General features: G+C 41.3%; 2 protein-coding genes across 5 annotated transcripts; one reads left to right on the top strand and one right to left on the bottom strand.

Moving 5' to 3' along the window:
• Positions 1-5,514: 5,514 nt before the first annotated feature.
• Positions 5,515-13,281, top strand: tnnt2b (troponin T type 2b (cardiac)). Of its 3 annotated transcripts, XM_047583736.1 has the most exons (14): positions 5,515-5,574; positions 5,743-5,798; positions 5,926-5,933; positions 6,167-6,184; positions 8,812-8,835; positions 8,974-8,995; positions 9,075-9,138; positions 9,234-9,350; positions 9,467-9,544; positions 9,686-9,787; positions 10,400-10,506; positions 10,598-10,688; positions 11,635-11,675; positions 12,923-13,281. In XM_047583736.1, exons 2-14 carry the CDS (start codon positions 5,770-5,772, stop codon positions 12,960-12,962), a joined length of 741 nt encoding a protein of 246 aa, XP_047439692.1. In that variant the 5' UTR covers positions 5,515-5,574; positions 5,743-5,769; the 3' UTR covers positions 12,963-13,281. The 3 variants fall into 3 exon arrangements, with proteins under 3 accessions (XP_047439692.1, XP_047439693.1, XP_047439690.1); XM_047583737.1 differs by lacking the exon at positions 6,167-6,184 and having other exon boundaries at positions 5,517-5,574; XM_047583734.1 differs by lacking the exons at positions 5,515-5,574; positions 5,743-5,798; positions 5,926-5,933; positions 6,167-6,184 and adding an exon at positions 6,258-7,309.
• Positions 13,282-13,795: 514 nt separating this feature from the next.
• On the bottom strand, positions 13,796-24,600 carry pkp1b (plakophilin 1b). 2 transcript variants are annotated; one of them, XM_047583732.1, is made up of 13 exons: positions 24,306-24,600; positions 23,027-23,121; positions 21,315-21,742; positions 21,050-21,191; positions 19,422-19,629; positions 18,816-18,984; positions 16,921-17,038; positions 16,379-16,555; positions 15,788-15,958; positions 15,460-15,613; positions 15,081-15,267; positions 14,879-14,963; positions 13,796-14,456 (listed from the first exon to the last, which is right to left on the bottom strand). In XM_047583732.1, the coding sequence occupies exons 1-13, from the start codon at positions 24,493-24,495 to the stop codon at positions 14,382-14,384; spliced, it is 2,199 nt and encodes a 732-aa protein (XP_047439688.1). In that variant the 5' UTR covers positions 24,496-24,600; the 3' UTR covers positions 13,796-14,381. The 2 variants fall into 2 exon arrangements, with proteins under 2 accessions (XP_047439688.1, XP_047439689.1); XM_047583733.1 differs by lacking the exons at positions 23,027-23,121; positions 24,306-24,600 and adding an exon at positions 22,147-22,994.
• Between the last annotated feature and the right edge of the window lie 1,798 nt (positions 24,601-26,398).

The raw sequence follows: 26,398 nt of genomic DNA, 5'->3' as shown, positions 1-26,398 counted from the left end.
CTCTCCCTGTGACTTTTAAGTTTGATTTGCCTGTTTGTAAGCTTTTTATCACTTTTGAGCAGAGGGCAAAAATATTAAGGTAAGCGAAGACGGACAAATTTGATATCTGCAGCAAAAGGCAATCAATGCGATAACAATATAAGAAGGTATCGCCGGCGATCCGTTACAGCACGCGGTATTTGAATTACGGTAACTCACAATGGTTTGCGCTATTGACAATTTTCAAAGTGTGGCTGAGCACTTGGCAGTTGTCTGCAAGACCGACGTGACATCTCAAGGGTATAACTAACCACGTTTTTCTCAACAAATTCCTCCAAACAACTTCCCAGTGCTCAGCCACACCTTGAATTTGTCTATCGGTGAGTTGATTCGGCAATTCAAATACCGCAGGCGGATGTTTGGATCTTAAAAGGTTAAGCAAAAACTTAAATGCCATCATTACTTTTGACAGACAAACCAGTTCGGTCAAACCAACCTCAAACACCTGGATCACATTAATAGCAATGCAACAGCAAACAAATACAGACACAGCCACACACAATACGCACGCAGGCCCAGGCACCATTCATTCAGTCACTCAGTCACTCACTTAATCACTTACCGTGACTTGTTGAGGGACATGAGCGAGGATTTAATCCTGCATGAGGCCTGCCACGGTCTGCAGCCTAAGGCAGGAAACTCCAGCAAATTCAGCCAACACGAGGTCTCCATTACTGTCTTCACGGACACAAATCTCTCCCGTAACATCACGTCTGGACCTAGTACCGCGTCGAAAAAATAACGCGGACAGCCAAACAGGTGGGCACCTGTAATTTAAATGCCCCGCTTCACTGAAGAGTGCGTTCGATATATGCTGCAACAACGAGTGGAGGATGTCATGTGCGTACTTAGTTGACCAATGGGCTCTGTCTTCAGGGGTTTACGCCTTTCAACACCTCTGATAAAGGTGTCCATTGAACTGTTGTTACACAATATATATAATAATTAAAGGCAGCATAGATGTTAGTTTAGGTTTTCATTTAACACGTTCAAATATGGATATTCTCACTCATTTAAAAAAAAAAAAAGTCTTTTACAGACATGGTTAAACTGTGGAAGGGCTGGGGGCAAGTTAAACCCCAGGATTTTAATTATAATTCTTTATAATCAGTTTAAATAAAACATTCTCACCCAAAGTGTTAAATCATTGTTTGGCCTTTAGGCACCACAGGCAGGCAGAGGTTCAGGATCATCTAGTCATGCTCAGTTTGTTTTGTTTTTTACGAGTATCTTTTGTTGCTAACATGTCTTCACTAGTAGTTGAAAGCTCAGGTGAAACTACCTGCAAGGCATTTCTGCCTGACACACACCCGCCAGTGCTTTTTGGTTCAGCTGCAGGGTCGTCAGCCAGGAGCCACCCTTCACAGATGTTTCGCTCCTTTAATCCCAGAGCATTTGCAGGTGGTGGAGCGGCAGCAGCGACGTCTTCCTGCCACACCCTACAACTGGATTCGGCTCTCCCCTACACCGTGTCCTTCCTGCCGAGCCAGAGTCAAAATCTCCCTTGCTCTGCCTCCTCTGCCAGCTTTGAGGACTCTCTCCAGTTTGGCGCCTCTGATGCCGAGGGTCTTGAGAACTTGTTGGATGGAGGTTCCAGTGAATCCTCTGCAGCCAGCTTCCACTGGGTAGGTGTGTGCTTTCCATTGAGCTTGTCAACATGCAGCTTCCAGTTATGCGTACCTCTCCTTTTTCCTCTTAAATGCAGCCTCCAGCCCAACCTCCCATGGCAAAGTCAGTTTGGCCATGACGACCGCCTTCGTGGTGATGGACCAAATCACGATATCTGGTCGGAGGGAGGTTATTGTGATCTCCTGATCGAACTTCAACCAGCGACCCAGTCAGCTCTAAGGGCCCACTCCTCTCCAGGTGTCAACAAGGACAAGCACACCTCTCTTACTCTGCAGCTGGGTGCCTCTCCACCTAGTCTGACCATCTGATGGATGGATGTTGTGTTGGTGGACTGCCATGGTTCACTTCGAGTCTGGGTGCTTTGATGGCGTCATGCTGCCATCCATAGTGCCCTTGGGTCAGCGCAGTCTTGCAGCCAGCGAGGATGTGCTGGAGGCTGGGACTCTGGTGGACACAAAGGTGGCACAGCTCCTCTGTGCAGTCTTAGTCAAAAACATTATGATAATTACTCAATCAATTAACAATATTTGGCTCTGTATAAAGCAATAAATGTCTCTAACAAAGTTTATTTATCCATTTTAATTGATTCAAACAAACAAACAAAAAAAAAACATTACCCTGCCTGATTCTTCCTTATTTTTTTCTGTGTATGTGTGTTGTGTTGTTGTTTTGTTTCCTGCATTAATAATGCCAGTTTGAAAGGCTACAGTCGTCTAAATGTTATACAGCATTCACTTCACCACCTAACTCAAACCCCGGCCTCCCCTCTCTCTTTCTGTTACTATGAAACAGTCAGACTTTAACATTTCACTTGAGAAAACGTGAAATAAGTGTTAAAGTTAAATATCCTCAGACATTATCAAAGTCTAGTGTCAGTCCATGTACAAGTGAATGCAGGACCTTAACCTGCAGTGGACTTTCACAATGTACAGAAGCACAAAAGAATTAGTGGATGATCTCAGTGTCAGATTTTATTTCTTAAATTTATGGTTTGTGAGCAAGGATCATCATAAATATTTAACGCATCTGACTGTGCACCACCGCCTGACACCCAGACTGTACCCTGTCAGCTCTGGTTTTATCTCTGAATCCAGGCAGACGCTCTGGTCCATCCATGTGTGTTTCCATTTCTCCCATAAGGTGGCAGTATAGGCTCGCATACAGTTTATTAAGATTTTTTAATTTTATTTTTCCAACCAATTGGATTTGACCTGGGAGCTAAACAAGGTTCAAAGTGTCTTTTTTCTGTAATTACTATCATTAGATATATGGAGGGTCTTTTAATTGGTAATACAGTTGGTTTTAAATGAGGCCGGATTGATCTGAGGATCCATGTGTGAACAGGTGCCGCGCAGGCTTCAGTGGGTTCACTTGTTTGTGTTCTCTTGACTCCAGGCGGGTGCCAGACGGGTGGAGTTTGCAACAATACAATCAGGAGGAAAAAGCTTATCCAATCAGAGGAAGTTAGTTCCAATTCAATGCTCAATTGAGCATTGAATTGTAACAATTTTTGTTCAATTTTTCGTGCACTCTTTTCACCGGTTATTACTGAAGTCTCTAAGCAAAAAATATATTTAACTTATCTTATATCGCTCCGCTCTACACAACACTGTCAGAAAAAGCAGGATTTATACAGCAAACATTTCAATGCCGGACTTTAATTAATTATGATATTTCTATGTGTAAATAAACCTTTGTTGCACATCAGATTAGATGCAAACTGTATTTCAGTGGTTCTGTAGTTGTACTCTACATAATAACAATAAAGACGAATCTAAACTAATCAAATCAAATATTTCAGGTATCCAGGTATACACACAGGTGTATGATAAAAGAAAAGACATGCTGATAATGTGTCAACCTTTTACGAAGTAAAAGATGTGCATTAGTTGACATGTATCTTATCTTGATCTACAAAACCAACAGATAATTATTTTTGGCGGACATGTCACTTGAGGTAAGACCTTATACAACCCCAACATCACCACACACATTACACGATACAGAATACAGCAAAGAATACATACATGGATTTCAATGAATGAATTTAAGAGCAACACATACACAAACAATAACCATTTCCCCTACTATTGTTTGTTTACAAAGTCGTTTTTCTGTAAATTCATATGAAACGTCAAATGTTTTGTGGTACCCATATTTATATTATAAAAAAATAAAAAAAATTAACTTCAAGAACTGAGTAGGACAGTAAATCTCCTGCAAACTGAAATGCATTTGTGCCAGCAGTGCTCTGTGAGAATAAACTGTTTGGCAGTGCCAAAGGAAACAAGAGAGGTGATCATAATGAATGCGCGAATGCAATATCAGTGTTTACGACGCACAATTTTCCATTTTGTTTTTACAGACCAGTTGCGTCTTGTCATGACAGGCTATTGATACCCAACTCGGGCTTTGTCTGTGTGGGCCATCTTCATTTAACTCATGTCTCAAGTGTTGAGTTGGAAAAAGCCCAATGGGGGCGAAGGAGGGGTAATGGAGAATAAAAGAAAACGCCAGGAAAGCCACAGAGGTTGCCGCCATCCACTTTTAATTTGACGAAAGTAAATGACGATACTTCTGAAGCGAGGCTTTACAAAAGAGGATTATGCCATGGTATTACAATGTCAGCAAAAATATTGGCACCATGGGATGAATGTTACATTTATGAACAAACAAGTTGTGAGTCGAATCTGTCTGACGTTCAGGTAAACTTGAAAACTTGCCATTCGCAGTCAAGACGAGAAACCTAAGTGGAAATCCATTTGAAGACGTTAATTCTTTCAATTAAAAATGGCAACATGTGTGAATATAGACTAGCTGACAGGACAGGATAGACAGGATAATTAGTTTTCTTCCAATAATGTAACATAATAAGTTGTTTCAAGTTGAAACAAGAAAGGATCATTAGTTCTAACTGTTTTTGAGCTTTCAAGTTGAGTTTTCTTGTAATTTTAAGGTAGCGTGCGTCTTTTTGTTTTTATGTTTTATCGTTAAATGTTTTGCAGTGTTGACGCATAGGGTTAGGCTTCGCTTTGACAAGTTTCGCTTTAAGTGATCTGGACTGACCTGAACCCTGTCAAAGAAGCCTTCAAACATCATCGAATATATCAGTAAACAAAGCCATAGTTTGAATGGAAGGGGAACTCCCAGTCAAAATGCCCCGCAAACTGAGTTACATCTTGGCTTCGGCTCAGAGCTGATGACTCATAATCCATACTGTAGGGTCTAATACAGTATCAGAAGACACGGTAGATTGAAAGCCTTGGCATGGCCAAAAACAGAAACATTGCCACAACTGTTGTTGATAACACGTCGAGGCATGTGAGGGCAGAGGGCACGGATTAGAAGTTAAAGGTGCAGATGATGGAGCTGGAAAAGGGCGTAGGTGTCACGCACTCGCGTCTCTTGGCAACCTACTATGGGAATAACGCTTTGACTCCATAGCTCATCCCATTCATGGAATTAAATGACAAGCAAGGTGTGACAGCGTGGTGTTTATCACAACATGAAGAAATTGTTGTAATGTTTCCTGGGATATCAGAAGACCTCGAGTCTCACCTTTTGTGCGTTTGTGTGCAAGCAGGAACCGGCCAATTATTTATAACCTACCTCATGTCCGGCAGACCTGAGATACCAAAACCTTTTAGGAGCAGTAATCCTGGGCTGTTCGGCTGAGGTTTTGGAAGGTAAATATAGTCAAAGCAAGTCCACAGAGATTGCATGTTTTCCCATTCTAGTTAATGCCATCTGCCATCTGTTTGCAGGTATGTGCCCACCCATTGTAGACATGGGCAGCTTGCCGCCATGTGATCCACTACTGGGTTTAAAAGCTTATGGTCCAGAGAGAAGGACGCAGTATACAATTCCCTTCAGAGTCCCGTCTGAAGCACACATCACACGACCTGGGTAAGTCTGCGCGTTCTCCTTTTACTCTTTTATGGCGATTCTGATATTAAATCTGAGCTATTATTCCTGATTGCAAGACATTTGGGTCCAAACTGTAACGACCGCGTCTTCTCGAGCTGCATGTTGTAGATGCAGAATCACTGTTTCACTCTGTCCCTGCTTTGCTAGAATAAGTTCAGGTGCTGCAAACTCGACATGTCAGACACGGAAGAGGCCACATATGAGTAAGTGATGACTCATTTTCGTTAAAAAAAAAAAAAAATGGTGCCAGCACAGGCTGAATTAACTGTTACAAAATACGTCTGGTCTGTTTTTTTTTTGTTTATTTATTTATTTTTTTTCCATTTTCAGAGAACAACGTGAGTCAGCCACACACTCCAGACAGATAAGTCTTTGTCTGTAGTTTTACTGAAAATTCAGGTAGCTGCATGTTGTCAGCCAGAAAAAAAAAAATACTGCGTAAAAAATAGACTGCAGAAGAACAAAAACCGTGCACGCTGGGATCATGTCGCATGAGTTGTACATTTAAAATGACTGTTAACGGTGAAGCTCATTCTGACCTCTGCTCCGTACATGTCCACGCCGTGTGAAGGCGAGGAAGATGTTGTTGGTATGTACTCTAACGCAAACAACATCTCTGAATACAGCTAGCGCTTCGAAATGCATCTGCGCTTTGCCGCCACTTCGTTACCTGCTTCACACACACTCGAGCCTTGCACTGAAACTTTGTACGTTACTTAACACGCTACATCCGCTAAGCCGCCGGCTTCACTGCTGTATTTTTGGCGTGTTGGTGCCACCGTAAGAGGCAGCTGCTGTCCTTCAGCCTTCCTGCCAGATTGACCTTTGCCCTCCCAGTCATCCCTCTCTGTCTGAGACAAGAGATGGCTCATGGTGCAGGAACCTCCCAGTAGACCCGTCCTTTCAGTCCAAATGGAGGGTCGCCACCAAAGAGATAAAAAAGTGTACCTCTATTTCTGTCTCCTTTGTGGCGCTGTCCACCGTGCAGCTTGACTGTTCCTGAAACTAAGCAGCACCTGTCTCCCTCCGTGCAGAGCACAGTCGCGGTTATTGAGCAATGTAGGTCAGGTCATGTTCTCAATAGAGGACCTCGGGGAAGAGAGCAACAGGAGCACAATACCCACTTTCATTTCCACGCCAGTTAGAGGTTCTCCTAAACGCAGCTTGACTTACCTTCTATGCAGGGGAAGCAGGTCGAGTTTCCCTCTGCGGTGTCAATTATTTCTCCACAGAGGCCCAGTGAGGACAGCAAAACACGCAGCACTGAGAGAAAACTGCTGAGAAAAATGCAAAATGAGTCTGATAATGTATAATGAATTAGACTTGGAATTGGACTTGCTGTTGTTTTTGTTGTCACAGTTTTACATCTCTTGCAGGAATCTGGAAAAAAAAAGAACTTCTAAGATAAATCTCTTTAAATGCAAGAGCATCTTTAAATTCAGCCACAACCCCTAAAGCACCAATAAGCATTAACCAGGTCATCGCTGGGTGGAATGTTAGGAGACTTCAGAATAGGAAAAACGTACTAAACAAATTAAACCTCTTTCCCGACTCGTCCTGATTCTGAAGGCACTGTCAAAAATACACACACGGTTGGCAGAAATGTCACACCGGCTGCTTGCTAACTCTACATGCTTGCTTTACACAGAAGAGGAGGAGGAGGAGGTAGAGGAGGAGGAGGATGAGGAGGAGGAGGAGGAACAGGAGGAGGAAGGTAGTATCGCTGATGCTGATGTGTTTGCATGTCACTTATGCACAGATTTCTTATAACACACTGTTGGCGGCCATGACGTCTAACCACATACAGTAGATTGACAGCGTTGTCAAGATAACAGTTTTATTTTTGTTTGACTTATCTTGTGAGGACAGATTTTCATCGATCAGTGACACAATCCACACGCAAGATGCTTTAAAAGATAGAGGGCGTGTCTGAATTATACTATAGCAGCCCTGCGCTAAATCTGATCTTCATGCAGCTTGTGGTATTTAGCATTTCTTTAAAAAAATAACTGAGAGGGCTGTTGATTCAACAGTGTTTTCATTTTGGAAGCTGTGGTTTCTAGTACTGTCACGAGTGGCATCGCGTTTGTGCTGACACATGTTTCTTTTACTTTGACAACTTCCTTTGAGTCAGTGGGCTATGGGCTGAACGTCAGAAACACTTAAGAATGTGTTTGTTTGAGCTGAGTTTAAGCCACTGTCATTTCCAGAATAGTCAGTGTTTTCTGTGCCGTCTCTCAGCTGATAATGATGAGAGACGGCACAGAAAAGTGTAGTTTACAAAGGTACATTCAAACCCTGTCCAAGTATCCAAAATTATGTAACAAAAAGTTTAAGTTAGACACGACAGCTGAGACTTGGTGAGCGTCTGCGGCAGAAAAGTCATCACCTTTGACTAATTTGAAGCATTTATCTTTTTTTTTCATTTTGCTTTTTCTGCTCTCTCCACTGAGTAATTTTAATTCATTTTAATTAATTTTTGTTTGGAACTAATTCTCTGACACGTTTTTTTTACTATTTAATGGATAAACACTTGATGGCAAAAAAATCTGATAATTGACAAAGAAGTAACACAACTCTGAGAGAAAACCCTATTCTTTGTGTTCTATTGTGTTGGCGTTGTACTATCTGTGATGAAAAACACGTACACCACACATACCTTTTTACGTCCATCAGCACTCACAGGACACGGTCAGCTATGTCTGATCACTCTGTAGCTACAGCATGTGCCTGAGGTCATACCAGGTCCATCATCGCTGACAGCTGTTAAACAACAAGACAACTTTGTGCGCTGACGGACAGTGACACCTAATTTATTTATGTGAAGCCTTGTTGAAAGATTTTTATTTTTTTTATTTTTTAGGGAAATTCCAACATATTAAACCCACTTTAAAGACCATTGACCAGTCTCCTGGGAGAAAAGGCTTTTTGGTTGAAGTAAAATCACAGAGATAAACCCCAATTAAACAATTTTGAGTTTTAAATACAACAAAAATGGCAAATGGAATTTCCTTTAAAAATATTGTCTTTCAACAAGAATGAAGCGTCGCTGGTCGTTAGCACACAAACCTATCCTGGTGCTTAAAGCCTGTCAGCGCCGATGGAGCCGGAACACCTCAGGCGCTTTGTCATCAATCTCTGCTTGTCACTTCTGTCTTTCTGTACCTTTCGCTCATCTACTCACCCAATGTCACTGACCCTCTCATCTTTCAACAGATGGTGCAGAGGAAAATGACGGAGGTGTGGACATATTATTTAGTATATGTGAACAAAAAATAAAGATGTTCCATTTGTTTTTTAATGCAAAAAGAATTCTTCTTTTAATAAGCTGTCCTGTGTTGTTTTTGTTGTTTTTTTATTTATATAACCAATATGCAGAGGACTCAAAGCCCAAGCAAAAGTAAGAACAAATGACTTTTAAGTCAAATAACAGCACAATTCTCTGCAACAAAAAACCCTCAAGTACTCACCTTCCTCAGGTCTGGGTTCATGCCGACTCTGGCACCTCCCAAGATCCCAGATGGAGAGAAAGTGGACTTTGATGTGAGTTCATCTTATTGCTGATCAGACATACACCTGGAAGCTGTTTTTATTTTATTTTTTTTAGCTCACCTTACGATTTCTCTCCATAATGTCAGGACATCCATAGGAAACGAATGGAAAAGGACCTGAATGAGCTCCAGACTCTGATCGAGGCTCACTTTGAGAAGCGCAAGAAGGAAGAAGAAGAGCTTCTCAGCCTCACAGATCGCATTGTATGTTTCTCTGCATGTGCAGCTTCCGGTATTTCCACCTGAAGTGTTTAAGTCTTAAGTTTAAGTCATAATTGTGGGACTGCATGCTTCAAAGTTTCCTTCGTTTTCCACATCAGGAGAAACGCAGATCTGAGAGAGCGGAGCAGATGAAGATCAGGGCAGAGCGAGAAAGAGAAAGACAGAACAAACTTGCTGTGAGTATAAGCAAAAACTTAAAATTATATATGTGGATTATAACTTGCCTAGGAAGTCCCAACCACAGATACTGGTTTAATTACTGGCGTATTTTATTGACCATATGAGTGATCAGAGGTGCCATACTTCTTCCCCACCAGGAAGAAAAAGCAAGAAAAGAAGAAGAAGAAGCCAAGAAGAAAGCAGATGACGACGCCAGGAAGAAGATGATTCTGTCCAACTTGAGTTTCACTGGATACAAGGTGGCAATTCTGTGAATGGGATCATCCCTATGTTCCCCGGGTCTTATGTGACCGGGGAACATAGAACCCTTTTTTTTAACAAAAAAAAAAAAAAAAAAAAAGGGTTAGGGTAAGGGACCCTGGGAACATGGGACCCGAGGAACATAGGTATGCTCCCCTGTAAATCATACGTCTTCAACAGAGGGTTCATGGAGGCACTGCAGGGGGGTTGCAAAATCTTTGGTTGACCAGACATTTATATATGTGTGTGTGTATATATATATATATATATATATATTTTTTTTTTTTCCCACAAATTTAAATTTCTTTAAATACACATTAACATGAATCCAACATATTTTAGTAAAGTGATAAGGGATAGCTTAATATTAAATGCACAATGATAATAATAATGTATATTTAAGAATAGCACTAGGTGAGTTTAATATAGAACAGATATAGTAGGTAGGGGGTTCCTACTTAATCTCTCCACCAGTTTGGGGTCCTTGGCCTGAAAAACGTTGAAGACTCCTGCTGTAAGTCATTTAAAGCTCGTAGGCTGGTAAATGCACAGTGTACAACCGTGCTGCACATAATAATACATCGCAACGTGTTCTTTGTTCCCACGCGCAGACACAAACTGGGCCAAAAAGACAAACGGAAAGAGAGAAGAAGAGGAAGATCCTAAACGATCGGCGCAAAGAGCTGAACATTGATCACCTGAAGGAGGACAAACTCAGGTAGAAGCAGTTCAAATTCAGTTGAAGGTCCAAACTTTTTACCATCCGGACATTTTAAACTGCCTTAACGTTATCGTCTGTGCTGATACAGGGAAAAAGCTAATGAACTGTTGGACTGGATGCGCCAGCTAGAGGCAGAGAAATTTGAACTCCAGTATAAATACACAAAGCAGAAGTACGAGGTAAAGTATCTAGATATTACTGTGGCATCATTCTGCATGCACTCTGGAAACATGTCATTTGAAGGGACAGATTCTAGGACTCGGGCCAAAATACAAGCAAACTGTGACAGAGGGAGAGATTTATGAGAACGTTTATCTTTACTTCATACAATATGTGATGAGCCGCTGCACCCCAAGTGGAACTGTGCCAAAGATCAACGAGAGATAAAGTAGGCAGGAAGAAGTTTAAAAATGAATGGCCTTCACCAGAGAGCAGAGAGAGGTAACAAAGCCATACGGTTCAGGTCAAGTCCGAATATTTAAATTTAATAAAAGACCTTTTTAAGCTTTATTTACAACTCACGTGGAATCAAAGTAAGAGAGTCGGAGGCTGAGATGCAATTACAGCCAGTTATATTGTTATGTAATGGAACACGTTTAGCAGGTAGTATCTTAAAAAAAAAAAAAAAAAAAAAAAAAAAACATGACTTGGATGACTAAGAACCTCCACAGACTTTAGCTAGCAGGTTCTTCAATATTCTGATTGCAGTGATGTGATTGCCTCATAAATGGGACGGATCTTGATCTTGTCACAGCAGGAAAAAAAACACAGGTCTGTTGCTGATGGCTGTATTCCACTAATGGGAGTTTATTCTTTCCTGTTTCCTGATTCACAGCCATCCCAGCCGGCACTTAGCGAACCATGATATCATAAAACACCACGTTACGTAACTGAAGAGTTGTAAATGTAGATACATTTAGTTTCAGCTAAGGCTGAGTATGGTTGCTACCCAACCTGCTAGTTTCAATCAAACACAAGTATTGCTTCAGTGCAGTCCAGTGAATGCAGTTAATGTGCACTCTTCTGGACAAAGTGCACATTTTGACTTTTTTCTGTCTATTGAAACTAGTGCAAAAAAGTCACATTTTTGCTGTTAACTAACATTTTAAACTCCTCTTTGCGCAGGTCACCGTGCTCAGAAACCGAGTCAGTGATCATCAGAAAATGTAAGTGTATCCCATTGCGGTTGCTTTCCAACATTCAGGCTTCCATATTTGTAAAGGAATGCAACATTTTTAGAGAACAGACTTCACCAAAGATGTGTAAAACAGCAAAACCGTGACAAAGCAAGGAATAACCAGTGAATCCCTGCTTCGGCTGTTAGGCCTGCCTAGTTTCCACCTCCTCCCGTTTCAGTGTCCCCTCCACTTTTCTTACTTCGCCGGCCTCCATTAGTTTGAAGCGGCATCAGTAACAGTTGTTTGTGCCCGCTGCACTAAAGCAGGGCCAAAGTCTCTCTGCCAAACAGGCGATAGGTGTTTTAACAAAGGTCAGGCTCAATGACTTACAGCAGAGGAGAGATGGGCTGTGATGGGGCTGCAACAGCTGAGAGATCTCATGACCTCAGCTGCTCTGCGATATCCCCTGGATTAACGCAGCTCACAATAAAAGTGTGACCGGCCCCCGCTGCCATGCAAATAATGTAAATCCCGATTTTGCAAACCAGGAACAAAGTGACAAGTTTGTTGAATACCTTGTTTTCGGGTGGGTAGGTGAAGCTTCAAGGTTTAAAAACATGTGCAGCGACAGCGGATAAAGATAGTCAACTATTTGTTTGCAAATCCCCTTACAACTGAAGACAGCTATGGAAAGCATTCAGTAAATCCAGTTTGTGAGGCCGGCAGCCGCTTTCCGTGGGGATCAGATTCCTGGCAGGAGATAGTTCTTTATGTATAAAACTCTAAAGCATCTTATCCCTGGCTTTTTTTTTTCTTACATTAATAATTTAATAAAAATCACTAAAACTTTCCTTGTGAAAGTGTAATTTTACCCATGTGCGTCTTAAAAAAGACAGAGAATGTTATTTTAAGACAAGGAAAATTAATGTTTCCTGCAACTTAGTGATGCACACGCAGGTCAAGACATGTGGGTGCTGCCTTAAGGACAAAAGCGAATAAAAGGTAGATTGTAAAAATCTGTTTCAAGGGTTCCTTCTATATCTTCTGTTGTTCTATTCAAATTCAGGACAACATACGATGACCATGGTTCTGGACTATGAACATAAATTAGTTAAAAAAGAACAACAACAAACATCTTTTTGATATTAAATCCAAATATTAATAGCCTACAATTTTCTCCAAAAGAGATATAGATATACAAGGATATGGATGACTGCGACTCTCAGAAGTTGTGCTGGCTGATGATTATGATAATGATGATGATAAACCCCTGCTGACTTTCATTTTGTTTTCAGTACAAAGGGCACCAGGAGCAAGCGAGGTCTGAGGAAGTAACACCGGACATCAGCTGGAGGAAAACATCTAGTCGTTGAATGAATTATTAACAATAACACAAGCTGCGTAACAAGGCCTTCTGGGTACTTGAACCAGCGAGAACAACGGTTAAATGCTTAAATGTAGCTCAATCTGCTCTTAAAAATATCGTTGGTGAAAGGAGAGGGATGCAGAAATGTAGCGACTTGCTCTACGTTTATTCAACTGTATTTAACCTGAGAGGACAATAATTCATAACTTAATGTAAATTGTCTCTGATGACCGACTTATTAATTGGTTCTCGTGTGCATTTGAGATTGGGCTGAATAAAAAAAATAAACATAAAAATTAACTGTGTGTTTTTCCTTACTGTGATGTCTTCAGTTCATTCTCTTGTGGAAAGTTATAAACACATGTTTTCCAAATCGGTGCTTGTGCAGTACAAATTAAAAGGGGAGGATATGGCTCAGTTTCACCTGGCTGACATCTGGTTTTCTTACTGGCTTTTTACGTCAGACGCCCAGGCAGGCCTGGTTTGTGGCCATGGCATTACCAGTTTCCGAGAAATGATCAGATACGAGCTCATGAATCTATCAGTGCAAAATGAGGTGATTACGAAAACAATCAGAAGCGTGTAAATGAGAGCAGCAACAGCTGTCAGGCCTGGTTCTAAAAGCTTGTTTTGAGGCATCAGGGGATGAATCAAAAGGGTGGAGTAAGCAGAATTTGGAAGACGTGCCGTGAATCTTCCCAGCAGCATTTCGAATTCTGCAGCCAAAACCTAAAGACGAGATGTGACCAACGATAACCGAGTGATTCATCCAAATCCCGGTGGCTTTCATTTGTCACCAGAGCAGATTTCTCTCCGCTTTATTGCCAGTATTTCAAGAACGTATACATCATGAGAAAATACGGATACACCACCGACAAAATGTTTACAAAATGGAAATATGTAGCTCTGCTTAAGTCAGAATAATAGCCCTACAGCTACTTCCTGAACTCTGTTATGCACGTTCATTCTACGTAATCAAAATCCACTTTTTCAATTCCAAAGTAAAACCAATATTTCAGTGCAAAATAAAATCCTCATCCTTATGTTTTAATTACTAATGAAGCCCTTTTCTTTTTTAAGACTGATAGCAGGTTAAAAAAAAAAAGTATACACTATAAAAGACATTCAACATCGTTAAAAATGAGAAAAAACTTTGGTGCTTTCGTGTACATGTGAACCTTCATCTTTGAATCAGCGGTAACTTAAAGCACAGTCAGGGCTGCGTGATGATTTGTTAGTGCCTGTCATGTTATGTAGAATTCATGAGATGTTCTCTGAAAAAGCCGGAAAAAGTCTAAGGTTGTTGCTGAGCCATGGCGTGTTTCCATCCGGCTAATGTGCAGAGCTGTTGCAGGTGAGTTACTTCAGGAAATGGCTGTCTGATCCTCTTAATCGACAACTTGGACCGATCTGTGCGCCGCCATGGTGGTGTCGTTCACGAAGGAGGACTTAGTCATCCCTCGCTGCGGGACAAACAGTGAAACTTACATCAGTGTTCCACCTCGGTAATTACGCATGACTCACAGCGATTGACACATGGACAAATTCAATTCCGTGCTAGTGGCACATTCTTCACATTTTGAGTTAAAATGCACGCTTACCCTGGAAAGTGCTAGACTATGCATGATGCTAATGTGCAGTCGCACGCGTGCGAATCCTGCAAGGGGTGCACTCAACCCTGGGCTGTTAGATTCCTCAGCCGTATCAGGTTAGCGCCTTTTACCGGGCATTTCCTCACAACACTGCCTAATTCTCCAACCTCTCTCCCTCCATTTCTCACAAATACCTGAGAGAGGTGTGGACTGCTGAGTCTAAGGAGAGACAATCGAGAGGACACACCCAAGCCCTGACAGATCTTGGCAACCGGGGTTAAGCCTCAACTCACCTTTTTCACAAAGCTTTGCAGGTCTTTGTCTGACCAGAGCTTGTAGAGAAGCAGAGATGCAGCTTTGCTCGATTTGGGGAAATATCTAAAAACAAAAAAAAGTGGAAAAACAGCAAATAAAATAAGGAATCCTGAGCAAGATGCCGTATACCATACTGTACTGTAAGCACTGCATACACCTTGCATAACCTTGTATCCTTACATGTTTTGGCTGAGATCAGTCAGCGATTTTATCAGGTTGTTGTTCAACAAGTTCTTGCTCATCTCTGGTTTGCTCAAGAGCAGGGTGCCCGCAGTCCGGCAGGCCACGGCAAGGGTGTCATCAGACTCATTACCTTCTGAGGTGCCTTTGGTGATGAGACCCAGCAGGTCTGGGAGAGCTTTACGAGCTTCGGTAACAAGGGAAACAAAGGCAACGGGCTATTACACACAAGCAAAGACTTGCAAAACTCCACATGGTTGGTTGGGATAGTGATTGATATGTTTACCTAAAACGAACATAGTGAAATGTGCATTTTAACCAAAGTCATTGCATTTACTGTGTAAAATAAGCAGATGACATAATTCAGCCTCATTCTTACCGATGGCACTGTGTAGGTTTGGGTTCTTGGTCAAGTTTCCTACCAAAGACACAGCGCTCCTCTGCAAGTTGACTTTGTCTGACTTCAAAAGGGGAGTTAGAACACGCAGGCCGTTCAGTTTCTGCACAATGGTCTGGCTCATTACATCAGAGACCTGTGAATACAGAGAACCGGATCAGCTCCTAATCTGAGGAAACACACGCTCCGTGTACAGAACATACCAAAAAACAAAACAAAAAAAGAAAACAACCAAAAAAACACACACTTGCAATTTTATTACCAGTTTAATATGCTCATTGTGCGACACTGTTAACACGTGTTTGCTTACAATGCCTTCATTTGTGGTGAGATTCTGCAGTGCCCCGCAGCAGGCTTCCTGTGTTTCTTCTCGCTTGCTAGAGCCGAGCAAAGACAGGTAAGTCTGCAGGGTTTTGGAGTGGATCAGCCAGCCTGCCCCGCTCGGCTGTGGATCCTCGACGACGGGGAAGTCAAAGGTACGCTGGACAAGAAACAGAACAGATCATCAGCGTGTCTCCTTTCACCGATCCCTGTATACAGTCACTGCCTTCTCTACCACATCGTCTTCTACGCATACATTTGAATGTTTGCCTTAAGGCTTTTAGTTTGCCTTACACCTATGACGTGTATTTCACATGTGTACATACAAGTTGTACAGCTTCCCTACACACTATTACACACTTAAATACATTTATTTATCTAACACTCCCACTACAGTTCTTTGGAATTTTTGAATGTAATTATAATTTATCTCATGCAACTGGCAGGTTATATTGAGACAAGGTGACACACTGTCTACAAGTATGTCTAGAGCTGTGACTTTTAGAATGATCCAGTGGCCTCCAGCCAACTTCGGTGTAGCTTTGTATTTGAGGGAAAAAAAAAAAAAAAAAAGTCTCACCTCCTGTTCTGGAGATTTGTTTTGTGAACTGAAGCAGCCGATGGGGCTGATTTCTCCCTGGCTCTGGTTACTGTTGACGGTCTGGACCAAAGCCGTGATCCTGTTGAACAGAGCTGGAGCCTCGGCCTGCAGCTGGAACGTCAGATTGTGCAGGATGCACACGCAGTTTTCTACAGACTGTTCCAACGGAAGGAAAAAAAAGACAAATTTAAGACTCACAAGTGCATACTCAGTGTAATGCAATGGGAAAGCTACAGTTGTAAAGATTGTGGTTATTACATTTTATCAAGGTGCCGAAGCTTGTAAACTGAGATATTTATCTAATAAATAAACTGTGATTTCATCAGCAATTTCAATCCAGTGCTATATATCATCTGGTAGTTGTGAGTAATGTAATGTATGTAATAATAAACTGCAATACAGTATCAAACAAAGTAGTTATTCTGCTCAGGAAGACACATGAAGGTGGAACAGGCCACACACAATGACAAACAGATAATATACAGGACACCAAATAAAGAAGGTATTTATCCTTTGCTTACGTCACCGTCTGTGTCTTCTGCTTCCAGGCTGTCTTTAAGGTAAGCGACCAAAGAGTCGACCAGACCTCGACATTTTCTCAGCGTCTGCCTGTTGCTTTGCTTTGAGCTGCTGAGGTTTCTGTTGGTACATTACAAATAGACGCATTAATCAGTACTCGCACGGGCAGTGTAATTTATGAGATGGGACAAATCACCTCAAGGCCTCACAGCAATCCTTTCAAGACGAAACGCAAAAGAAACCCATATTTGAGATGAGTCACACCTTTCGCTTACGGTAAACAATATTCAATCTTGCACAATTAAGGATATTAAAAGATCCAGGAAGTCAGTGAAATGTTTGCAGCTGTGTGTGTGTTTGCCGATGTGGTCAATAAGATAAATGCTGCTGTTATGTGGCTGCAGGTGGCTGAATGAACTCTTTCAAAAGCAGCGGCTAAGGACGGAAAAGTTCAGGAAGAGAATTCTGACTGGTCTGGTCTGCCAGAAGATCATTTACAGGAAAAGAAAAAGAAAAAAAAAAGCTTTTAAACAAATCTCACCTAATCAAAACATGTACTTTAACGAGGGCAGTTAACCAGAATCAACTATTATCCACAAGGTAACTTAACATTCATCCCATGAAACCCACCAAATACTGGGAAAAGCATTGTTTAACTTTGTAAAAAAAAACACTGGCTGATTGACAGTCTGTGCGACCAAGTTGTAGAACTACTATTAACCATTACTAGTTTTCAGTGTTAATAAGTGTCCTGCCACTTGCACTGATCAGGCATAACATTATGACCACCTTCCTAATATTGTGTATCAGAATCAGAATCAGAATTACTTTATTGATCCCAGGGGGAAATTACTTTTCGTTACAGCGGCTCCAACCCAAAGTGCACCAGTGTTTAGAACAAAGAGCAATCAGAATAAGTAAGAGACAATAAGAATAAGTAAGAGAATGTAAAAAATATAGGATATATATATATATAACAATATGTACAAGTATAAGTGAAGTGAACCTGTGTTCTGAGTTATTGCTCTACAGAGAAAAAATTATTGCACATGGTGAGAAATATATAAGGAAATATATACAAGTGTATGAAAATAATGAAGTTATGCAGGTGTTATTGCATAATCTCGGGGTCAGTATAGTTATAAACATGGATTATAGTTATAAACATTATTGCACGTAGTAAGACCAGAGTAGACAGGGAATGTGTACTGGTATATGAGATGAGGGCTCCCGTTTACCTTCAAAACAGTTGTGATTCGTCAGAGAATGAACAGGGGCCTTCTGAGGGTGTCCTGTGGTGTCTGGTAACAGGATGTTGCTAGTGGGGAGGGAGGGCTTTGGGTCCTGTGGGTGAGGGGAGGGGCCTCTGGGGGTCAGGCTTGTTCCAATGCATCCCACAGATACTGTTTTTTTTGTGTGTGTGTCTGTGTCAGGTTGCATGCTGCCGGGGGTGGCTGCTGCCATTGCTATGGGGTGGGTTAGTCTGGTCTGGGTCTGGGTGGGTGGTACATGTCTAAGCAACGTCCACATTAATGCCAGGTCCAGATGTTTCCCAGCAGAACATATGTCTCCTGTCAGTGGTCATAATGTTGTGGCTGATCGAATCTTTCCTTATGACTAATTCAAGCTAGTTGTATGAGACCAAACAATTTTATTTTATTTTTTTACTGACTTCTGAAAATGATAATTATCTCACACATATGATGATCCTCAAAACAAACTAAATCTCTGTCACAGGAGCGGTACAGCTCTAAGACGTTTACATGACTCCATAAATCCAGAAATAAAATAAAATAAAGCATCATGCTTGGTCCAAAGCCAACCAGTAGATTCCTACACCTCTTGAGTGCCACAAAAAAAGCGCATGTCATGATATGTTGCTGAATCCTTCGCTTACCTCAGACACGCCGTGGTGTGTAAGAAGACGTCAGATTCTTGGCTGTTGCCGTTGCTCTCGTCGGGACCTGTTGCGCGAGGCAGGATCACACTCTCCATTAAGACGGGAAGAGCGTTTTTCAGCAGGTCTGCCTTCAGGTTGTCTGCGGAAGATAAATTCCACAGAAGACCTGGAGAGAAAAGGAAAAATCCCATCCCTTTTAAAACCTAAGTGTGAATCAAATGGCTGCGCGAAAATGTTTCATGTTCGTTTCATGTTGATTTTATAGGTTCGTGATTTAAGGTTTTGATAATGAAACGAATGAAAGGAAAACTGCTTTGATCTCGTGTCATAACAGGCGTCCGCGATGTTCACATTGATCCCGGGGTGCTTCAATTTAACAGGCTTGCTTTTTTCATGTTGACTGCTATATCTGAAGTAGGAGAATAACCTTCAGGTGGATTCTGGCAGTTGAAATAATTATCATAATCGTTATCCTTTGCAGCAGTGACTTGTGACTGACAGCAGGATCTAAACAGGATTATGTGACAGTCTACTCCGACAAGCAGGTCCCCGTCTGACTTGGCAGGCGCGCGTTTGGATTTGTGCAGCGTCGTGACGCGTTACCTGTTAGCTGCTTGCGCAGCTCCGCGGAGTCTGTGTCTCTGAGCAGGGCCGAGGCCTCTGTGACGCCCATGCAGCGTTGGATCTCCTCTTTGTTCTTGTCACTTTTGTAGGACAGGTTGCGCAGGGCGGCGGAGGCTGTTAGGCTGACTTGTAAACTGGGGCTGCGCAGGAGGCCCACCAAAGGAGGGATGCCATTGAGCTTTAAGACCTGACGGAGAAGACATTTTCAGGATTAGCGGAGCTCAGAAGAAACAACCCTCCATCACAACAATTCTGTTCTATTTTCTGAGACTGATCGCAAATGGTAGCAGTAAACAGTCGGAGCAAGTTTGTGGACGTTCAGCCCCAGCGGGTGGATCAAAATCCTGCTTTTGATCCAGAGTCAGAGTCAGCAGTTTTCAGCGTGACGCTCTCTGATTGTAGTAGTCAGCCATTCAGGCACTGGATTCAAATTACCTTCCGAGGAATCGCAGGAAATCACTCATTATCAGCCCCGCTGTTAAACATTCACTCTTCCCCCACGGCGTATCACAGCTGTGTCAAATTTCCCGCTGATTTAAATACATCCTAATACCGCCCTTCTGTTCGCCTCCGCTGCTCACTGTTTGATCTAGTTTTAAGTCGCACTTACTGTTACCACAGTAACCACAAGTGTCACTGACTAAACCAGAGCTAATGTCTTTAGGATTTCATTGTTATTTGGTTATAGCAATTTGACAATAATCAGGACAAGATAAGCAGGCCCTGGGGCAGTTTTTCACATATCTTCTGAGGTTGTCTTTCAGTTACGCATGGGTGGGGTCTCTCTGACAGGCTAATCCTGACAAATATTCACCGACTACAGTGAACTGTCCGCTTTGTCTGGTGGCACAGTCTGGAACGCAGTGTCCACCGCTGACTGAGGTTAATGTTCAGCAGGAATTTATAAACCTTCCAACGCTAGAACAAGATAAGACCATGACATAATAAAGGCAAGGCAAGCTCTTACTGAAGTATAGAGAACTAATTACCCCATGTAGCCTACCACTTAGGAATGCATGATCTGGAAAGCGTGTGTAATTACATTGTTTAGTGGAGTATTCGAGGAGAGTAATAACATACATCGATCAGCCACAACATTATGACCACTGACAGGAAACAGAAATAACTTTGACTATCTTGTGACAGCACACTGTTCTGCTGGGAAACTTCTGGACTTGGCAATGTACCACCAACCTAGACCAGACCAGCTGGATCCACAGAGGCCCCTCCCCTCAACTTATAGGACCCAAAGGCCCCACGCTAACAATATTCTGTTACCAGGGACCACAGGACACCCTCAGAAGACCCATGTCCATTCGCTGATGAGTTTTTGAGTTTTGAAGGCACTAAATATTACTAAGATTTTCAATGGCTAAATAGACAAAACAGGAACTTGACAGCACAATGTACGTTGGTTTGAGGTTTTCCAGGAACTCGAAGTGGGCAGAGTCTCCCTGACAGGCTAATCCCAACATTAATAATATTCAGAGTTTGGACTAACCTAGGGCCAGAAGACAATGAGCAAATGTTCACACATGTTTGCAGAACAGTCCGGAACGGCCCTTTCTAAAAATATCCACCCTGATGTGACAAAGTAAGATAAACACCTGCTCTTTGGCTTTGTCATCAATGAACGTGTTGTGCTGGATGTAGGAAGCGCCACAGTGCTGATATGTCTCGTCCTTACTGGCAAGGTACTCCACGGCCTCCTTCATAGTGAGATCAGCGACTGTGCTGTTTCTATTTGACCTGTGGAGTAAACAAAAAAAACACACACAGTCGTTTTATATCTAGCGTGTTTGTCCATCCAAAACAACATACGCATACATGATCAGGAGAAAAAGGAGCACACGTTTTCATTTGCGCACTTACTCCAAATTTAATTTGCTCCTGGATGTGGACTCAGTGACGAGGGGCTTCAAGGGCGATTTGGGCACTTCGATTGTGCTGTATATGAACTGGCTCTTTGCTCTGGCCTGACCTGTACCATTCACAGCGTACATAGACGGAGACAGAGGAGGCGCTGTGGTGCCGTTTAGAAACTGACTGGTGCTCCGTTGTGTCCTGTACATGCCCTTGCTGGAGACGATGCTCTGCTGTGTGACAGAAGGTTTTTGCACGGAGCGAAGCCAGGCCACGTCAGGCTCACTGCGGCTGGTGTTCTTCAGGCCGACCTTCGTGGTGCCGGCCGGGGCGTAACCCCTCTCATAGTAATAGGTAGAAGCGATGGTGCTCCCCTTTGCAGCTGATCTTTTGGAGCTGGTGACTGTTTGTCGGTTCATGTTTTTCTCCAGGCTGAGCTGTGGAGCCAAAATACACATGTGTTCATAATTAAAGATGATACTAGCTCATGGAGGCTCACTTCTCCGGCATGGGGAAGAAGAGATTCAGATGGAGCTGCCAACAGAAAATCTAATTGTGGTGCACAACCCTGCCATGCAATGCTTGGAGAGCACTACCACAGATTACTGTGCAAGGATTTAAAATGGCTCTGGAAGAATTTGAAAATGTGTTTTTGAAGCACAAATGGGAGGAAAGTTGACCGGACACAAGAAATCTGAGGCACTGGATTTTTTATTTATTTTTATTTTTTTTGGGATGGCAAAAAATAAATAAATATATATAAAAAATACAGATGGGTGTTTTTTGTGGTAATTTTACAAAAAATATGCACCAAATAGGGGTGAAATGCAACACGTGTTACCTTGATTTAGTGGGAGTATACTAGTTGTCAGTGCTCCACAGGGGCGTCACTAGGTTTTAAGGACAGGGGAGGCTTAGCCCCCAGGAGATGCACAAATAGCCAACAAAGACAGAGGATTTAATTATTGGTATCATTTCAGTTCATTTTTAAACACATTGCAACAACAAGGGCAGGTTAAAACAGTAATAATGCATGGCTTTCACTCACAACACAATAATTGTTTGCCCTCAAATATTTTTAAGTCACACAGATTATATATGTACTTAATTGGTTGCAATTTCAAGCCCAAAAAATATTTCTTAATTACTTGAATTAAATTAATATTAATGAGTGGTGGATTGGATAAGCACACACCGAAGGGGATCGAGCGATTTGTCAGCACTTTTCTGCAATAGATAAATAAATAAATAAACACCAAATTACTTAGGGGGGCTTAAGGATATTTCACGGGGTCATTTTCACCCCCTCAAAAATGGGACTAATGATACCAATGGTGCTTCCTCAAGTGACCATTGGTGGGACTTTGGAAATACTGAGAAATATATATATTTTTATTTTTTTCACATTAAATCTATTTCATTGGATTGTTTGGTGGACAACTTTGACACTATTTTAATAATTAATTGTTGAATTCATATATATATATATGCAAAAAAATAAATATATCTTCTTTTCCAGTTTTTCAAATATAAAGACTTGCTACCTTTCTTTGCCATATATAACAGAGTGATAATACATTTAAAGACCGAATAAGCAATTGAAAGACACTTTTTCATTCATTATTCTGTAACTAAAGATAATAACCTTGAGTTTATCTTGCATGTTACTGGTGAAAAATGAAAGAAACAAGAATCATAAAAAAAGATCCATATTTACTCACACTTTGAGAAAAGCCATTCCCAAAGAAGACACTTCCATTAGTCGTGCCTGAATGCAACTTCAAACCATCTACGACCATGGTTTCGCTCAAAGGGCCTGAGAAGACACGTTGAAGGTTATCAGTTTCGTCGTAAGCACAATACCCAGATGATTTACAACTGCCGATATGCTGCACTGACCCGCGGAGAGAAAGGGAACTCCCAGTGTTTGGTTTAGCGGCACGTCTGTGCTACCATTTATGTTTAAAGATAATAGTGCTCAAATCACCTGAAAGAACAACTGAAGTCCAAATACAATATAAATGTTACCCAATATCCAACACTGTGGTTCCAGACAGAGAGAAGTGGACCAAAGTGGGAACATTAAATAGACGGAAATATGGATTTGTGCCCATTACAGGTGTAAAGCTCACACTGCAACAAGTTCAGTCAGAAATCAACTATGTTTAAATGATATGACATGAAACGGCTCCATATCAGGTAGAGCCAATCCTCACTTTTCAATAGTCTCCTTCATTTTGTTCAATCTGCAGCAGTCCTATGTTAGTAGGCTATGTGATTTATAGATTCATACATGTGTATGCGAGGGTTGTAACAAGGATATCAGACAAACTGAAGCAACAAGAGCCACTAACTACCTTACATCGCAATCAACAAACCAAGTTGTCTACAATTGTTTTATTAATAAGACCTTTTGCATTTTTATATTTTGAGTCATCTGTTCCTTTAGACTTCCTGTAAATTGTATTCACCAGTCTAAATGGCGTTGCGGCCTTTAAGCCATTCTTTTGTTATTTTTGATGGATTAAAAGTATTTACAATACAAAATAAAGAAAATACTGAGACAGTTTTTAAAGTACCAGCATTGTGCAGTTTTTTTTTTTGTTTGTTTTGTTTTTGTTTTTTTTAATTAATTTATTTTTTTGATTGTTAATAAAACTCAGGACATCTTTTATCGTTTCCTTTTCGGTTTGTATTTAAAGCAGCACTTCTTTAGATGAACCCCTGTTCAAATCACCTTCAACTTCTGCTATTTCTGCACAAGGCTATACACGTCCACTCTGAAACCTAATTAAATGAATTTCCAACGCAAAATTATTTTTAGGACTAGAGGTTCTAAGTTTGTATTCTGTGCAGACCGCAAAATCCCTTGAACTTTTAAGTTGTTTTTGTAATGCGTCAAACCACAAAAAAACAAAAACAAAAAAAAAACTCCCGAATCCTTCAGGAAACCCCACCGAGTGCAATCTGTGGCCTTAGGCGCGTCACGGCTACGCTTACTTGTCGGGGACAGAGACGTGGATCCGCTCCTGCTGCTCAGGTGCCTCGACTTCGTCCTCCTCATAGTTTGGACTTGCTCCAGGACGCGCTGCTCTCCCGATCGGCACTGGCCAGCGGTCGGCAGAGCCAGCGACGTGTCGTCCACATTCCCGATGGAAATGGCCGATTTCAGTGGTTCCAGGTTCGTCATTTTATTTTCTCGACATCCAGCAGTGGAGGGAAGGCCGTCGGCTGCACAGAGTCAGTGCTGCTGCTGCTGTTGCTGCGTGAAGCAATAAAAGCGCACCTTGCCCTGCCCTACCCTGCACCAGACCGCGCCCATACAGATACAATAGACGTGCGAGACGGTACTCTTGACGTTTACTCTTACTTTCTCCCTTCGTCTTGACAAACACTCCCCCCATTACACTGCACTTTTACTTTACATAGCCTCTGTGTATTTACATTTCGTGCAGCCTCGTGATATTTGCAGAGATGTTTATTGAAAATTTTTTTTTTTTTTTTTTTGCTCAGGTACAAATAGCCTGGATCTGTTTGCTTCCTGATACAATTCTAATTTTATTCATTATAACTTTACTAAACAACGTGTTGTGGACACAAACTACATATTAATGACATCAGGACACAAGCTACAAATACAGAATGTAAAAATATTCCACACAAGAAGCGATGGATTTCTTCTTGTGGTGGAATATCTGTTAAATATTTTATATATAGTAGATATATTATCAAAAACCTGGGCAGAATTTATTGGAAAATAAAAATTCATAACAAACAACCCTGTAACAGGTATTATGACAGTAGTTAAGAGTTTACCACTGGAGCTGAAACTGCACCAATCAGTCATACAACATTATGACCTGGTCAAGTGACCACTTATTACTTCCTGACTATCATGCCACCTGTCAGTGGGTGGCACATGCAAACACGATTTTCTCAAAATGCGCATGTTGGAACCAGGAATAAAATTGTAAAGTGGAAGGATTTAAGAGACTCTGACAAGAGCCAAAAACCTGATGGTTCAAAGACACAGTTTTGGAAGGTTACAGGTGCTACACGTAGCACCAGGAGGCAGGGAACGCCTCCTCACTATGGCCATCGGGGTGTTCTTGGTCTGCAGCGATGTTCAGATGTTCAGGTAAGAATCAAAGTGATATCCACATGAATTTCAAGTTGCAGGTTTCTCAGAAGAACATTACAGCAACAACAAGACTATCACTTCACCACAGGGCGGTTTTAATATTATGGTTGATCGGTATATATTACTGTAGTAGAATATTTCCCTTACAAATGGCTGTAAATGTGAAGAATGAAATAATAAAGTACACAAATACAATTGTAAATATTTCCAAACTATTTGAGGGTTTAAAGTATCTTAAAGGGTTTTAATTATGTAGTGGAGCAAAATGTCACTTCAATTCCCCCACTGTGGAATAAATAAAAGGAATATTTAAAGGATTATCCTATTATCTTAATAACAATTCAAATTGTGCCAAGACATTTGAGACCAGACGGCTCAGAGCCTGAAACCCCCAGAGCAAAAACTGAGGTATGTTGGATAGGAAAAAAAAAAAAAAAACACTTTTTAACAAGAAGCTATGAGCTAATTTATGTACAGACCTGATACATAATCACAGGCTGCAACATTTTCTATTATTTATTTTAATAACATAAAAGTGAATTTATGATTAATAAAAAGCAAAATTAAAAAAGTGACTGATTGATTGAATATCAAATTTGAAACAAGAATAAATAGATTAGATTTACAGACCTGTTCACTGAGCATTACTCCTCCTTACCTGGGATCAGTGCAACAATAGGAAAAAGGATCCAACACTGCAAGCTCCTGCAAGTCAAACAATAAATGAATGAAACAAAAACAACAGGGAATTAGTTCATTATCTTTTTCTTTTCCAAAATGTGCCAAAACAAAATAAAATAAAATAACCACTATTAGGGTTTGATGTGTCTCCCTGTATTGGAGACATTCACCTTGTGTGTTATTTTATTTTGAAATATCAAACAAGTTAAAGACTTTTGGATCTTAAGATATATTATATTTAAGGGTCCTGACATGCAATCAGAAATACTAA

This window comes from Mugil cephalus, chromosome 4 (assembly GCF_022458985.1).
Source record: "Mugil cephalus isolate CIBA_MC_2020 chromosome 4, CIBA_Mcephalus_1.1, whole genome shotgun sequence".
Lineage (NCBI taxonomy): Eukaryota > Metazoa > Chordata > Actinopteri > Mugiliformes > Mugilidae > Mugil > Mugil cephalus.
This window is presented reverse-complemented; position numbering and strand designations above follow the sequence as displayed.